The sequence below is a fragment of the Montipora foliosa genome, chromosome 14, assembly GCF_036669935.1.
Source record: "Montipora foliosa isolate CH-2021 chromosome 14, ASM3666993v2, whole genome shotgun sequence".
Taxonomy (NCBI): Eukaryota; Metazoa; Cnidaria; class Anthozoa; order Scleractinia; family Acroporidae; genus Montipora; species Montipora foliosa.
Window position 1 is genome coordinate 19,548,998 of NC_090882.1, and position 17,500 is coordinate 19,566,497.

The 17,500-nt window shown below is 38.4% G+C and overlaps 3 protein-coding genes across 8 annotated transcripts in view; 2 read left to right on the forward strand and 1 right to left on the reverse strand.

The window, feature by feature from the left end:
• The window catches only part of LOC137985305 (uncharacterized), a 67,994-nt gene extending 64,705 nt beyond the window's left edge, over nucleotides 1–3,289 (forward strand). For all 3 annotated transcript variants that reach the window (XM_068832889.1, XM_068832891.1, XM_068832890.1), the window contains one exon: nucleotides 1–3,289. This exon is cut by the window's left edge and continues 2,005 nt beyond it. The gene's annotated coding sequence lies outside the window, so the exon portion shown is untranslated.
• A 434-nt stretch (nucleotides 3,290–3,723) lies between these two features.
• The window catches only part of LOC137985578 (myosin-IIIb-like), a 78,592-nt gene continuing 64,815 nt past the window's right edge, over nucleotides 3,724–17,500 (forward strand). For both annotated transcript variants that reach the window (XM_068833199.1, XM_068833200.1), the window contains exon 1: nucleotides 3,724–3,956. The gene's annotated coding sequence lies outside the window, so the exon portion shown is untranslated. The remainder of the gene's footprint in view (nucleotides 3,957–17,500) is intronic.
• Nucleotides 9,497–17,500, reverse strand: part of LOC137985371 (QRFP-like peptide receptor) — a 9,153-nt gene continuing 1,149 nt past the window's right edge. Inside the window, exons 2-4 of one of the 3 annotated variants that reach the window (XR_011119289.1) lie at nucleotides 15,488–15,588; nucleotides 13,231–15,056; nucleotides 9,497–9,525 (exon numbers count right to left, since the gene is read on the reverse strand). Coding sequence is in view for 2 of the 3 variants with exons in the window: in XM_068832957.1 (XP_068689058.1) it covers nucleotides 13,402–14,643 (1,242 nt within the window). In the remaining variant the exon portion in view is untranslated. Of the gene's footprint in view, nucleotides 15,057–15,409; nucleotides 15,589–17,500 lie in introns of those variants that run through there. The other 2 variants (XM_068832957.1, XM_068832958.1) reach the window with 2 other exon arrangements.

Consider the following 17,500-nt stretch of genomic DNA (forward strand, 5'->3'; position numbering starts at 1 on the left):
TGCACAAAACCCGACAAAAACACGTTTTTTTCGGCAGGATAACCAATCAAAAGCTTCGACTAATTTATTCGCAATTAACTTGCGAACCAAAAACAAAAGATTGTGCAGGGTCACGGTCGGTTCAACATCTAATTGCGACTGTTTTGTTCCTGCTTTTGAAATTCCCAGAGTTTCATAACCAGTCCCTAGATTAACTATGACATAACTTAAATTTGGTCATTTAATGTCAGTCATTGTCAGGACGAAAACGGACAACAAATGTATCAAAATGTAAAATGCATGCGCGGGGAGTGCAAAGCCATTGTTTTTGCTCATTAAACCCGTTTTAAACTTCTTTCCTGCCGTTCTCGTTCTCGACAATGTCATCTTTGCTTATGCTCCCTAGCAATTGAGTCTGGAGGCGATGTTGCTATAATACAAACCTCATGGCGTTTCTCATTTAAGTCATCAGTTTTAATGCTTAACTGCTTTGTTTTACAATTGAAAAGCAGACATATGTGTATCGGAACAGTTACTTCGAACCTCTCTTTTTCCCAAGTCAGGTAACTTATTACAAGACTGTAAAACAAGCCGTTAACATCCCCTGAAACATTTGAAGGGAAATAGGCAGAACCTTCTGGCGAAGTATGTCTGTGAAATCGTCCGTTGCATCGAAAACCAACTACAGGTTGCTGGAGAGCGACCAATTTGGAACTTAAGCACGAGCCGTTTTTGAGCAGCGGACGGCAACCGGAAGTAAACATTTCGCATGCCAGGACAGTAGTGTCTCCCAGATTTTAAAACTAATCATCTCTAATGGAAAAAGGTACTTATCAATAAAATATGGTTGTGTGAAGACAAGTTAAAAGGGAAAATAGGTCACTTCCGTTTGCTGTCCGCCTCTCAAAAACGTCACGTGCTTAATCTCCCTAATAACTTACCGGCAATCGAGAATCGAGCAAAGTGAAAATGGAGCAATGGCCTTGGCGAGCCAAGCTTTTTGCCATAATTTCTACTAAGCAGTACCATAGCATCGAAATGGAGAACTGCCTATCACAAAATATGCATCTTCATATTGAAGCATGGAAGTTTCAAAATACTGTCAACAAACGATGACGTTTTATCTATGATAGAAATCTCCGTGGAGGAATCTACTCGATTCTAGGCCTTTGCTTTTTGTTTCTTGTCTGAGGCGGAGCAGTTACAAGGACTTGATATCGAGCTAAGTAATATGAGCTTCACTGGGTTTCATATGGGCAAATATTTGTGTTCAGAGCTAGGTCACCTCAGGAGCGGTTTTCAACAGAGTTTCGTCAAATATAAAGAAAAGCTAATGACCCACAATAATCTCAAGAAGCTTTTCAAAACCAAAATTCGAAGCAAGTTCATTGTAACTGACTCAAGGGCGGGAAGTTGGGAGGGTGGAAATCGCTATTGGTTCAGTTTGATTTTGGCTTCTCATTGGTTGAAAGCTTGGCGCGCGATTTCTTTCGATACCCGGTTGAAAACCTACTTCATTATCGCGTAGGATTTAAGTGAAATTCTTAAAGGTATTTAATAAAAGTTATAAAAAATAAAGCAGGCTGGAATATGCTGATGTTAAAAGAAAACCTTGGTGAATTTTGAGCTATAGTTTAAACTTTGGGAATATATAATTGGAATCTTAGGGCGCGTTCGATTGGCCGTATTCCGGAATTGGAATACAAGAAATAGAGGATAGCAATCCTTCGCTCTTCAGAGATTCATATTAAAATTGTCAAATACCGGCTAAAATGGTATTTTGAAACATATCTTTATTATCCTTGTTTCTTCAAAACCCCAAACGTACAGTTTTAAATCATCACTCCACGTATTCTTATTCCGGAATAGGGTCAATCGAACGCACCCTTAGTATCAATCTAGAAACGCGCTATTCATTCAAATTTTTGCAAAGGCAGTAACATCAACATACAGAAAAAAGGTTTCAAATTAGTATAACCCTCCCATCCGATCTTAACAAATGTTCACTGCAAAGAATTTTTGGTTTCCATCCTGAGGTCTATAAAACAGTGTAAAAGAGCAGAGAAATCAGAGGCCTCTGACTTTACAACGCGCGATATGTTGGGAATTCCAGCGGTGCCCATCGCCCGCGGACCAAATACGAATTTTCCACAATATTTCCTTATGGCTCGAGCGTTGATCTTCGCCGTTTAGTCAGACTCCACCAAAATGCACAACGGAAGGAATGCTATCACTTTCCCCAAAATGCTTCAAATCAAGACACTCTGTCAGTATTGCATGTATTAAAGTGCCCCTGTGATCAAAAAATCAATTCTTATTTTTCATTCGATTTCAAAACCATGTTAACTAAACATATATATACATATATACATATTTTATTTAAGGTATCATAATAAATAAACACAAATAATACCCTAAAAAGGAAGTTTAAGAGGTTAACCCTATGTGAATACACTGAGCGACCAGAGTTGCCTTGATTTAAAAAAGACACCTGTTTATTGTAACTGGAATTTTCCTATTTAATGGTCCGCCATTACTAGCTTTAAGTTCTCGAGAGGGCTGGATCGAGGAGAAAATGACGTCAAAAGGCTGACTAGTTTAAGAATGCAATACGTGTGTACGCCGCAGAATTAATATACGGCACGGTAGTTTTGGGCTTTCGGACTTTTAAACTCGCGTTTTGCATGTATAGTAAGGGTGCGTTCGATTGACCGTATTCCGGAATAGGAATACATGGAATTTAAGTAAAAGTTAGAAATCCTTCGTTTTTACGGAGATTCACATTAAAATTTTCAACTATTTGCTAAAATGCTATTTTAAACATATTTTTTTTATCCTTGCTGCTTCGAAACTCGCCAAACATACCGTTTTAATCATCACTCCACGTATTCTTATTCCGGAATAGGGTCAATCGAACGCGCCCTAAGCTGATTCACACGCTGGAATTTTAGGTTAGTGAGCTTTTGACGTCACTTTTCCTTAGATCCAACCCTCTGAGGTCCATTCGGTTAGTTTTGAACGTGAATAATGGCGGACAGTGAAATCCAAAACTTACACTCAAAGTAAACGGCCTTTGGATTAAAATTAGAGCTCAAAATTTTGCCAGTCAGGTGTTAAGCAAACACCCTTTCAAAATCTGAAGAAAAAAAGGAAATTATTGTTCTGATCACAGGGGCACTTTAAAATGAAATAAGATACAGGGTCATCCCACCGGATCGTAGTGGACATCGTTGGAAATGACTTATATACTCTGCCCAATGATAACTTACCTCCCCGTTTTCTTAAAAGGACTTAAATTAAGAATGAGGGGCTTACCAATTTGAAATGTTAGGCCTTGATTTAATAAAATTGACTTATATTTAATACTTGCCTGCTTTAGTCTATATTTGAAAAGGAGCTTTAATGGTGATCGCGTTGTTAATATGACATTCAGTCCATCCGACTCAAGTTGTAGATCGTGATAAACTGTACCAAAAAATAATAAATAAGCTTGCTGCCCTTCCCTTCCCGGAATCAATCAAAAAACCCATTCAGGAGATCAAGACACACACATTGTGAACACTTTATTACACTCTTAGCTCGTACCAATTTGTATAAATACATTTTCTTATTACAACAAATCACCTACCATTTGCAGTTCCCATTTCACTTCCGTAAGATCTGAAAACGAGGCTATCTTGAACGTGGGAAGATCTTGATCACGTGGTCACCTTGACACACGTGCAATTTATCTCATCGAAAAAATTCGCACTGGCGGCATTATTGAATTTTTATCGTTGTCTAGTCCGGTCAGAAATACTGTTTTACCACGGCTGAGTTGACAAAGAGTAATTTGATTAACGTCTTCAATACTCTATCCCGAAAGAAAATGTTTTGAATCTGAAACGAGAGCAATACGCTGATGAAGAGAAAGATTCTGTCGCAACTGTACAGTAAAAGACATTTATTTACAGTTTCTCCATGCAATCCGCAGGCAGGTAAGTTTATTGAATAGAGCTTTTCACGGTTTCTGACGCCATAATGGTTGGCGGGTAAGCACGGGTTAAGTTACAGTGAAGGTGTGGGAATTTTGCAGACTTTGAACCGTTATGAATACTTTAAGGTCTGACGATTGTTGGTTGCGAGAATACCTCTCAAAAGACACTTCTACTGAGATTAGGGACCGGTCATTATTTATGTAGAGGGGGGGGGGGGGGGTGGGGATGGGAGAAAAATAGGGGGCGCCAAGGCTATTTTAGATTAGCAAAGAGGGTGGGGCTATTGTTTTTTTCTGGTACAAAGATAAGGGAGGGGGGGGGGGTCATATGATTCAGCAAGACTTATAAGAAGTCAATTCAAGAAAGTTAGACTAGTGAACCAGGTGGATAGGATGGAGTATAAAGATATTTAAGACCCTGATACTCTGATCAGTAATTTAATACCATGACATTTGTTGTGTGTCAGTGGAGAAAGTCAACTTGAATCTTGAAGGAAGCACCAAATACTTCATAATGCTGACCTCAGTTTAGCAGTTCAAAGTAGTTCACTAACTAAGTACAACTTTTACAACTCAAATACTTCTATACTGCTATTAATTAATTATGTCTTGTGATTTTAACAAAAACAGTGCAGTAATATAAAAACTTGAAACAAGTTTTTCTTCCAAGTATGACAGTTCCTTAACTCCACGCTAACAGTTGGAAACATCAAAATGAAGGACACTTGATTGAGAGTTCAAGTATTTACCATAGCAAGCATCATTATCATTACTCAAAAGATAATTAACTTTTTGTTCTATTTTTTCCATTTCGATTTTTGTTTCCCATCTCTTTTTTCTCTCTTTGAATAAGTACTCTTAAAATGCACATTCAGTCATGTGCAGTCTTGCAGCTTTAAAGATCCTTGGCAAATTTTCTGGTCTACACGATACACTGATTTTGTAATTTAAGAGGTTAGTCGAAGGTTACCGGTATCAAAAATCATCTAATAGTAAGCTTTCAATCATCACTGGTCTTATAAACATCTAACCAGTAGATGCGAGGTAGTGGGAGAGGGGGCGTCATGGTTGAAATAATTGATAAATAAGGGGGGTCACTTGCTATTTGCATACCCTAATGTAGGGGAGGGGGGGGGGGACACAGAAAATTTGACATGCCCAACATTTTTCTCCCACCCCCTCCCCCCTACCCCCCTACATAAATAATGACCGGTCCCTTATCTTCTTGAAGTATGACAACCAGAATCAAGCTATAATGATCGTAAACAAAATTTGTAAATTTCATATTAACCCTTGTAAATAAAATTATGCAAATTCCCGCTAAATTTGAAGTGACACGAGAAGATTTCTAATATCCAATTTTTAGACATTGTGCCTTGTGCAATGAGCTAATTTTCCGTTGAGTGAATTATATTAATAAAATGGCCTAAAAAATTTTAAAATTTTGTGAAATCTGCTTTTTTGCAGCGGAGTCTGATAGAGGTTTGAATTCGGCCAAAATCCCATACATTCACTGTAATTTAAGCTGCGTTTGTCCCCTAACCAAGATGGCATGAGAAACCGTTAAAAGGCTTATTGCAACTCCTGTAAAATTTAGTATGGTTTTGGGGTATCAATTTTTTGGATTGGAGATTAATTTTGTGCCCCGGTAAAACGGAACGTCAATGCAGCATCTGACCCTGTCCGCCCCTCAATTTGAGGGGTGGGAGCAGTGGTTCAAGTAAAAACAGCTATCATTGTGCTCAGCTTCATGTTCTTCTCCGACGAAGCTGTTGAGACAGTGAGACAAATTCAACTTTATTTCTACACACCCCTAGTTGCTCTTGCCTTCCCACTCCCATCCCCCCTTAGTCAATGTTCTACAGTGTATTTCCCACCAAGATAAATCAATATTGAGTTTGGGGGGAGGGGAAAGGGCGACTTTTAAGGGGAACAGGTGGATAAGTTGTTGGAGTACTAGAAATGTTGCTTTGTCTAAACAGGTTTCGTCCGAGATTGTAGGTGTATTTATCCTAAACCTTGTTTAAGCGAAGAGGTCTATTGTCTTAAAGGAAATTACCTTCCACTGATATTTTATTAGCATTTGTTACTAGTTCTTTCAATTAGTAACAAATTTACCCTCCCAGCCCGTCCAGTGCTTGTACATACATGGATGTAGAATGCGACCGGGAGCTCTTGTGTACAGAGGGAATTCTGTCACGATTTACCTTATTGAGAAATGAATTGACGTCGGCTAGCCTACTGTCCGTTAATTCATTCTTCAGATAATAAAATTCGTATCTTATCGGAAGGTCTTAAGATTGAGACCAAGGTGTCAACTGAACTGTGTAATGTACAAATACTGGTGGAACAACATGACAGCGATGACGTAACGTGAAAACCAGTAGCTTAGCAACAACAAAGTTCAGTTTTATGACTAATCATTTAGGGACAAATCAAAGGCCATGACATGTCAGATATCACCGGGATTATTGGACTTGAAAATCAAACTATTTTATAAATTTCATTCTTAATATTTAATTGTAGCCTCGGGGATATTTCTCGGACATTGCAATTGTAAAACAAACTGCCTCTGAGCTGATTATTTCCAGAAAATTAAAATTCCTTCCTTACCTTATTCCTAAATAACTTAACACCTTTAAAACCAAAGATAAAACGTTAATTGCTTTTATAAAGATTAAAATTAACACCTTTACCGGAGAGAATTCTTAAATTGATTAAATTACGTACTTTTTACAATGTTAAAACGGTAAATCTCACTTAAATCAAGTGTTCTTACAATTTTCTTCTTTCTTTGAAATCATAATTGACAACAAACAAAAATCCATGGTTCGAGAAAGTTTCCTTAAAAATTGCTCAGTCGGTTGCATTAATTAACTCACCAAACTGAAAACATTTTTATCGACAACATTAAAATGAAAAGAGCTCTGTCTTTATCAGCTGTCAGCAGAGATTTTTGTCCTCAATAAAATACAGCGTGGGTAGGAGGCATGCATGTATTTAACCTCATTTATTTCAAACCGAAATAGAGAAATAATTTTCGAAATTATCTGGACAATTTAAGGACGGTGTCAACTATTATTATTGCGCATATGTTCTGCGCATCTCGAGATACTCGAATTTCCTATAGGTGGTGCTTATTAATACAAGGATATTTTTGCGCGGTTCAAAACTATGGGACTCAGCAAGTGCTCTTGGTATTTAAAAAGAAAATTGGGGTAACCACGCATTTTTCAAAGACAATTAAGCTTCAATATGGAAAAGAACACCATACATTGTTTTGTATTGTAAAGCTTTTCAAATCTTGTCGATTAATTATTTTCGAAAAATACGTGGTTACCCCCAAATTTCTTTTTGGATTTCAATAACACTTGTCCCAAATATTCAGAAAAGCGCGCAGAAATGCCTTTGAATTAGTAGGCATCATCCTTCGGCTATAGCCCACACTCTAAACCCTTCGCTAAAGAGAGAAAGTGCGATCCTCCATTTTTTTGGCGAGATATGAAAGAGTTTTGAGTGAAGTCACTTTATTAAAGCTGATACCGGTACATGGTAGGAATCCGTTATCGACCTCCCACTGTAGGTGCCGTTTCGTTGTAATATAGGAGAACGCATTCCTAATCTTGGGTATCCTGTGCATGGGGTGAGCTCTGGCAGGTTTTTGTTTTTCGTTCGTCCGCTTTTTCAGCGCCATCTTGAATTACGAGATACGTGCACTGATACATCAAATTGCGAAAATGACGATTGCGAACCTCGTGATTCGTTGTATGAGTCAATTTCATTCACGTCACCAGAGCCTCGGATCGACCCGAGGCTCTAGGAAACTCTGTGTAGGAGAACATGCGCCGTAGGGCTCTTGAGATGTCCTGGGGTCTAGTTGGTCATGTGGCATTGTTATGTTAAGTCGACGCCACGTGCTCGGTTTTGAGTTATTGTTTTTACTAGGCTTTTGGACGTTAGTATACCACAGTTCCTATAGACAAAAATGGCTATTTGAACCTGACGCGCCAGCTCACTGTTCGTGCTAACATGACTGCACCAATTAGAGACGCTTTGTTTCAGGGTTCTCCAGAGCTGTTCTCTTCCTCTGTCAAGAGAAGAGCTGTTGGCTCGAGATTGGAGTCAATTTGCACGAACACGCTGATTTTTGGCTAGGGACATTTCTTAGGTAATAATCTTTCAGACAATTTCAACAAAATCCAGATTTCTCCACCTCTTTACTCCAAACGTTTCATTTTTAGCCGCATTCCACAAGCCTCACATATCGATGATAATACTTTCGATTGACGTTCTTTATTACGTACATGAATCGTCTTCATGGCATCTCGGCTCGTCTAGTGATAAGTTCTCCCAGCCAACGCACTTCATGATCAGTGATTACTCCTAGATTTATGTCTCCTAAAATGAATGGTCAGGATTCCGTTAAATGTGAGTATTCCGATTGAAAAAAAAAAGGCGTTGCGGTGCATATTGTTTTATTAAATTCCTTAATCTCGAGAAATTTGGAAGTACGAAATACAAGCGATAAAAGCGAGCAAATCCGAGCGAAATCGAAAAAACTTGATTAGAACTGATGCGATGTTGTGTAAGACCTTGTGGCCGAGACAGACGCAGGCTCATCACAAAAACATTTCTTGCCTTTTCGCGTACTTCTAAACGTCGGAATTGATCCAAACTTTCCACCAAAAAAAGTTTTTTTTCCTTTTTGGCTTTATTCAAAGAGAAATTTCGCTTTCCGGCGAAAACATTTTTAGTTTAGCAACGCTTAACGCAATCATTTACCATATAAGGTCAAACCAAGGTATATGAGCTGATAACCGAGATTGAGTGAACCAATCAGAGGAAGCGAAATGCATTATCCGAGGTTGAGAATTTAATAATTAACAATTATTCCATGAGCGCGCGTTGGATATGAGATGATAGATACGCGCCGAGTTGGCTATAGTCATCTCATATCCAACAAGCGCGAGTGAAATAATTGTTTTATTAAAAATGCCCCCAAAATATAGAAAACTAGACTACAATAAAAATAAAAAGGCCCAAAAAATCACGCATATGCTTGCCGTGTTTGTAGATCATGATATAATGGCTCATAACACATGATGGCTTCGCCAATCAAAACTCTCGAATTGCATTATCCAATGATCCAGTTTTTAATAATTAAAATTATTATATACTCAACAGAACATGGCGTTTCTGATTGGCCAATGACGAATGTGTAAATAGGTTATAGAATGCAAAAGAGATTTTAGAGGCAGTACCAAAGTTGCTATGGAAACGAAACGATTGAGTAATTTGTTGAGTATATATATAATACATAAAAAATCTCACGAGCTTGCACGAGCTTGATCGTACGTTTCGTTATTTATGGGCACGAGTGATGTTTTGGAAGTTCTCAAATTGCACTCTCCATTTTGAGAACTTTCAAAATATCACTCGTGCTCGTAAATCACGAAATACACTCGCGTTCGTACGATTTCCTGTACTTATCGCCACACACACCAAGAGAAAAGCTAAAGACACGTTGAAGTCACCGTCATCTCTTGCGTATGAGGAGTTCAAAGGCGATCCTTTCATTATAAACACAACAAATAACAGATTTTAATTTTTATGAGACTAGAATTGCACGTTTTTACGTATTACGGTTACCATTACGTTTGTTGAGTACATTCAAATAGGCAATTCTCCGAGTTGCGTTTTGCCTCTTGTTCAAAACGAGGCTTGGTGCTAAATCATTCAAATGATAATGAGTTTGATTTGCATGAAAATACACCACTCATTTCCATTTGAACGGTTGTGTACCAGGACTCGCTATGAAACCGAGGCAAACAGCAACTCAGAAATGGGCTATAGTCTCTCTTACGTATCTCATATTTATTAACTAAACCCTTTTAGCACTCAAAATTCTGTTGACTTATAGGATCATGCTATAAACTAACCTGTGATTTAAGGTTCGATGTCATGGCTTGTCCAAATATTTATTATGGGTTAGTCCTTTGAATATTGTTCCGCATTATGGACCGTTCTAAATTCTTTGAGTATTAAAAAAATTCCACTCTAGAGAGCGGATTTAAGAAGTTGCGGATTCTCTGGATACGTGTGGACGGACGGCGAATCCGCAAAGAAAAAGTTGCGAATTCAAAACTATCCGGATACCATTGGACGGTTTTTTTGGTCAACTGACCACTCTTAAGGCCGGGACACACTAGGCGACAAGTCGCAGCGACAGGTCTCTGCGACAAGTTGCTCCGTGTGTACTACTTGCAAAACAAGTCGCTGCGATACGACACCTGTTCGGTGCACACGCAGAGATCTCGTATGAGGGGGAATGTGAACTAGTTTTCTAATTCAATATGGCTGGCCATATGACGCTCTCTCATTGGTTCATTTATATTTTGTCGCAGCGACTTGTTGCCGGAAGTGTACACACGATGCGACAACGCTGCTTTCGCTAATTTTGTCGCTGCGATAAGTCGCTCGAATTCAAACTGGTTTGAATTCGTGCGACTGATCGCGGCGACAAAATTCTGCTGCAGCGACAATGATTTTCATAAAATTAACCGTCAAGTGAAGCTATGATCTTCGCAGTTATGAGCGCAATTTTTACAATTGCGTAGAGAAGTCTGAAAAATTCAGGACTTCAACGGGGTTTGAACCCATGACCTCGCGATTCCGGTGCGACGCTCTAACCAACTGAGCTATGAAGCCACTGACGCTGGGAGCTGGTCATTTGTGGGTTCTAATGGTCCCGTGAGGAATGAATCAATGATGAAATGGTATATGAAATTAATCATATGTGAACTGCGGATATGAAATCAAGTGAGGCTATGATCATCGCAGTTATGAGAGCAATTTTTGCAATTGCGTAGAGAAGCCTGAATAATTCAGGACTTCAAGGGGGTTTGAACCCGTGACCTCGCGATACCGGTGCGACGCTCTAACCAACTGAGCTATGAAGCCACTGACGTTGGGAGCTGGTCATTTGTGGGTTCTAATAGTCCCGTGAGGAATGAATCAAATTGTTGCGGCGACTTGTCCCCGCGACGTGTCGCAGCGACTTATCGCGTAGTGTGTCCCGGCCTTTAAGCTTGGCGCTAACCCTATAAGAATAATGCCTACAGCTAAAAGATGATTATAAAAAACACAAATCAACATTAAAAAACGTTCGCTTCAACTTTAAGAAGGTCACGGTGATTAAGAAATCGTTTACGTGATGAAAGTTTATAACTATCTACAAAGGGATACTTTGATTTGGTTATCGGGGTAATTAAAAAAAAAAGTTCAGCAGCCGTCGTAATTTGAAACTATTCAATAGTTTAGCTCTACAGACTTCATTGTGAAAAACGTTTATAAGGACGCTTCGGTAAAGACGTTTCTGGTGAAATATCAATCACGACTGTGCATACACCATAACAAACAGCATCACAGACAACAGGGGCACCCAACGATAATCTTCGGTGAAAACTCACTCTGCGAGCCGAGCCTCCTTTTGTCTTTTTCTTTACTGAGGAGGAGAAAAAAAGGCTCTGCCTGAATAGCGTCAACTCTTTGAAGCCGCCGCAGTCCGAACTTCTGGACTAGTCAGTCTTGTTTTCTCTCGTCAAACCGGTTTTTCCAGTGCGAGCATCCGTTTAGTGATAAAACCGATAACCATCAGTGAGCCCGCTCTATCGTGAAAAACCAAGATGGCGGCGAAATCTGCCATATTATGCTTGGGTTCGAGACTGTTTCCTGGCAACATAGCGCATACTCAATAAATATCTTACTCGACTCATGCAGAATCTTTTTCGAGAACGCCAAAATCGAGCAAGCAAAAGAAAGGCTCTGCTAGCAAGGTGAGTCAAACTATTCAACGAATTTCGGTTCTACGATGCCAAACAGCTTTATCATTCTTTTCTAAACCATAATCTAAAAGTTTCGCAACCAGGAAAAAGTAGTCCCTTACGTTTTCGGAAGGGGTATTTTTCCAATTTTTGGCACTTATAAAGATCACCTAGCAGTTTCGGAGGAGCAAATGGTTCGCTGCGAAGTTCTTAGGAGGCCAAGTTTAGATTTGAACTGAAAGATATCATTTCCTAAAATTTCCGAACACTTCAATTTTCTGCTAAGATATCCGAACAGATCAAATTCTTCTAGTTGATAAGAACATTTATTATATAAACACCAATGAAATGCCAGGTGAGCTTTCGCGCGAAAACATGATATCTTCACACGTGAAAAGATCACTGTTGCTATGGTTACATATAAAAACGCGCCTTTCGATGCTTTTCGTGAAATGATTTGGCATTTCATTGGTGTTTATACAATAGATAGAATATTACATGGCCGCTTGGAGATACAAAATTTCTCTTCTCGTGATGAAAAATATTTTTATTTTTATATTTTTCAACACTCGAAGAGAAATCTCGTATCTCCGCGCGGCCATGTAATATCCTCTATCTCTTTAGACAGTCTTTATACATTACATTACATTCAAATTTTATATGATTAAATTGATATAAATTGTAAATATTAAATTTTTAGGAATTTTAGAAATTTTAGATTCTTTAAGTCTTAATTAGGATAATTTTACTTTATTTTAACTAGCTTTGTTTTAGTGTCCCCAGTTAGCACTGTAATCTACTAGAATCTATTTATGACACTTAAATAAAGGTTTCATCATCATCATCATTATCATCAAGGAGCCTAGAAATTTCTCTTAAGCTTCTTTTGGCTTCATTTGCTCGTTGGGTGCACTTTAGAGAAGCGCTCCTCATAAGCATAAATTATAATAAATTTATAATTTTCGCAATTTGGGATTTTATCCACAAGTTCAAAGATAAAACAACCACCTTGTAAAACCTAATAAACAGTCATATTAGAGGACACTTGAGATTTCACCCACAAGTTCAAAGCTATTACCACTTGGACAGAATGAACAGCACCACTAATTTCGAACTAATTGGCCTTCCCTTCTCCCATTGACTCCCAGGGGTTCCCCATTGACGAATAAAATCGTCTGGCGTTAGAGTAAAATACTAAGTCTGGCCGGTTTAGGCCGGTTTGAGCGTCAAACTGGGTTATATAATGATAGTATTCTCGAAGCTTTGACTCATCAATTAAGTGATTGCATGATTGATTGATGATTGTCTACTCCGGCCGGTGCTCGGAAACTTATGCTTGGCTCCGACAGTCTCATTTAAAAGCTTCATAAATCTGTCATAACACTTTGCACGACAGAAAATGTCATAGCAACGCACTAATGAATACGGAAGCTTAATTGGTTACAAGTTTACCTTGTAATTTACAGAATCTCTCCAAACCTGGAACCGTCCAATGAAGGATCAACCATTACTCTAAATGTAGACACTCCAAAGGGTTTAACTCTAGAAATTTCCCAAGTTGTTCTGTTAATATCCTTTTATGGAGAATAAAGTATTTCCACTGAAAATTGCATCAAAGAACTCTTACACTGAAGTTACTGCAAAGATATTTTCATTCAGGTCTAGAGGTTCTAGCATATTTTGTCTTGCTTCTGTATTCGGTGTTGGCGGCAGCATTCTATCATGAACTTGAGGCGATGAATCCCCGACGGTTGAGATCGTGCGACTACTGTTTAGTCCGGCAATTTTAGCGATATTCCCACGACTCAACTCAAACGATTGATTTTGATGAAACGAGTTCAACCGAAGACGACGACTTAATTGTCGTGTGAGAATTCTGTCATTTGAAACGCTCCGTTCTCTCAGAGAGATTCGCTCAAATATTTTCCTAACAGGCGTAATGTCCTCTTCTGTTACCCTGCAACATTTTGTGATGTAAGCTTTGAAAGCTGAGCGAAATTCCTCAATACAAACGCTGTAAACGATAGGATTGGTGCAGCTATTGGCGTATATCAGTATTTCTCCCCACCCAAGAACCTTTCGCCCAGATGTGAAGTCGTCGGTGAAATCGCTCAAAAGCCAGAGTATGTGATTAGGGAGCATACACACTGCGAAAATCAAAACCACGATTACCATCATTCGCACTACTTTTTCCACATCCCTGTCTTGCACTCGGTGTGCAGGGGTTAAATTCCTCTGATTTTTTCGAAGTTGTAAGCCGATTCTAACATACGCTAGCGAAATTATTGACAGAGGTATAACATATTGGAAAGCGAATATAAAAACTGTATAGATGCGCTTGTAAAGTTTCGACCAGGTCTCTTCGCAGCGTGAATTTCTCTTTGTTAGAACTGTGACGTAGGGTAGAACAAATGTCAGAGAAGCTACCCATATGATGGCGATATTTATTTTGGCGCGCTTTCGTCCAGCTTGTACTCGCATGGGACGTAATATAGCCATATATCTGTTATAAGCTATGGCTGTGAGAGTTCCGACGGAAGCAAATGTGCACATAGTCATTACAGGATAGATAAGGTGGCATAAGAACTCGCCGAAAGGCCAAATATAACCGTTTTCTTGTACAGCTACATCGAATGGTATACACAATATGGTAACTGCAAGGTCTGCCAATGCTAAGTTCATAATGTATAAATTAGTCGACGTGCGAAGTCTTTGTTGTCGGCTGACCACCAAACAGACTAACGTATTTCCAGTTATCCCGGTGATGAGAATGGAGGCATACAGCGTCAGCTTCACAGCTCTTATCCATTCGCTTTCTGTTAATGATCCTCCTGAGGCTAAACTTGGCCTGGAAGTGTTTTCCATCAGTTTTAAAGCGTTAGTGCTATTTTTACTGCTATGATAAAGTATGGCCGTCAGATAGATCTTCTTGCACAGATCCACTATTAACAGCAATGAAGCAGCACCGAATGATATCAGTAGTATTTCGAACTTGAAAATGTCGGTTACGGTTATTTCTTTTTCAATTAATGGGGATGTTCTCGGATGTCAGCTGCGTTTGATCATTTGATGACCTCAGCCAGTCGAATTTTAGGAAATGGAGTATTTAAGAGCCAGTATAGTTCTTTTTCAAGGGCCGAAACCAATCAATCACATCATCGACACGTCTGAACTGAACTCCTCGAGGCAAAATATCGTTGTTCATAAAAGCCGTAAGAATCATGAAGTGCTTCTACTTTTGAAATTCGTTAAAATGGCCATCACCTCCAGGCATTTTGCTGTAATTAGAAAAGCAGTGTCGTCTTAGAAAAGTAGCAATGTCTCTGTTGGCGTTGTCTGATTTATGAGCTTAAATGACGCCCACCACTGATACCTGCCGGCACGAAATATGAAAAATACGGCATGCCTTCCAAGAATAACACGAGCGCTTGTTATCGAGAAAACCCAACAGAGTCGAATGAATATAAGTGATGTAAAATTAATGTGACAAAAGTGATGAGATTGAATTGGTAGATAAGAAATGCCTTGTTCGCCTTTTTCTCCATACGAAAACTTTGAAAGAAAACGCATCAAATCTTAATGTTAATAATTTTCTGGACTCAAATGCTAAATAATTGATTTTCAAACACACCTTTGTGTCCTTTCTTGTGAGACCCGAAAATGTAATAAAAACGTTCCGATTTTTGTAACCAGGTGAAGATAGACTTACCACGTGACCAACTAATCGTAATCGAAAAACCCTCATCCGTCTTCAGACCACTTGTTATAGCTTGTATGTAAAAGAGTGTTGATCTCCTTTCAATGGATGTCCTGTTGAACAAATAAATGTCGCGGCTTTCAACAATGTCTCCATCAGTTGTGAGACACCTTATAAAAAGGTTATTTATTTATTTTGTGTCCACAGTCCTCTAAAGCAAACGTGTCATTTTGAGGAATAAAAAACTTCATTATAATGATTCGGTATTTTTAAGAATTTGTTTGGTAAATTATCCTTGAAAGAAATACTTTAAAAAAAAACCAAGGAAATCAGACAGACGTTATTGAACTTTTTTTTATTGAACTGTCAGCCAAATCACCGTTTCGATTTTGTTCAAACCTTAATTAATGCGGAATCATAAAATCCACTGACAGCATGTTTTAAATGTTAAGTGAGCAACCCTCGAAAAATAATTTAACATTTATGTCTGTGGGTGAATTCGAAGACATTAGCTTTCGAAAGCTAACGGCGTTCATTAATTCAACTAGAGTGTTTATGTTTCTGAAAAACACGCGTTTCTAACTAAAATATCCCTCGCATATTAACTAATTATGCACAAGCTATAGACTGAGAACTACTCTCCCAAATGTAACGATTGTCGAAGTAATTCACGGATTGAAAGTTGCACGTCACCTCGAGTATTTCAAAAAATATGAATAATAGTACAAGATCCACGTTGATGGTATTAACACAAGACACATAGTGCCTCTGCTGGCGTTGACATAAAAAAAACTGCACCAAACAAACCGAACAATAAGAATACACCTGTTCCAACAGATTAATTGGTAGAATGTGACAAGAACGGATATTGATGAACGACGGGATAGTTAGGTTAAAGCAGGCGAAATAAGGTCTAGGTCGAACACAAATGAACCGCCCATGAATGTTTACATTAGAATCTGAAATATTAGACTTCTTCATAAAAGACGGTTTCTTTCTTCGAGATTGTTTTGTTCAGATTGTTCTAAACTTTTGAAATATAACAAGGATGTACTTCTTTTTGGGACAATTTGAGAAAGTTGCCGCCACGAAATCTTCTAATTAATTTCACTCAAGCATAGAGAAGGAATGAAGAAATAAATGTGTTTATTGCTACCCTGTATCAGATACATACTCAGGTTATGGTTTCTTTGCCTTCCAGGCACAGGAAAAGCTTTCCTTTACTCAAAGTTAAATTATTGAAAAGCTTAATTCTGTTGGACCTGAACCTTTTAGGGTAATAATGTAAAAAACAATCTTTGGATCGATGAAAGACATGTTGTACTTAAGTTTTTTTTTTCGGAAGTCGTTTCTGTGTGGAACTAGAGAAAATAGAAACTTAACTCCCAGAACGAGCATCTGTTTGTTCAGGTTTTCAGTTTAGGCTTAAATATCTACAGGTCAGCTGACAGTTGACATGTTAACACCATTCGTTTTCAGCGCATCCATGTCAAAAACCTGTTTCATCTAAAGAAAGAAGTTTTATATTATTAATCGATTTTTTTTTCTCGACTAGTATGAATTCGTAACAGCTTATACGATTTTACTCTAAAATGGATTCTCAATAGTCAAGATTTCGAATTTGCTATTCGTTGTTTATACGAGTTCCCTTCTTTCGTGTCACTAATTTCCATTAGCAAGGTTGCTGCATGGCACACCCGTCTGGCAAACAACCGGTATACTGAAAACACAACTGACAAACAAACGTAGGGAAGGTCACGAAAGGATTATTCTGAAACAGAAAAAGAGGGCGATCATTCATCTTCTCAATGTGCTTAACGATGAACGAATTTTTGTCTGAAAGAAAAAGTGCCCTTCAACTCTTTTTGAATCGCGGAATAAATGAAAAAGTGAATCAATTGACGAACGAACGAATAAAATAGATGAGTAAATGACTTCAAAAAAGAATTAATTAACCAACGACTATATGTAACAAACTCAGGATGGCCAAATTTAAGCTACAAACAAATTATACCTCCCACACTG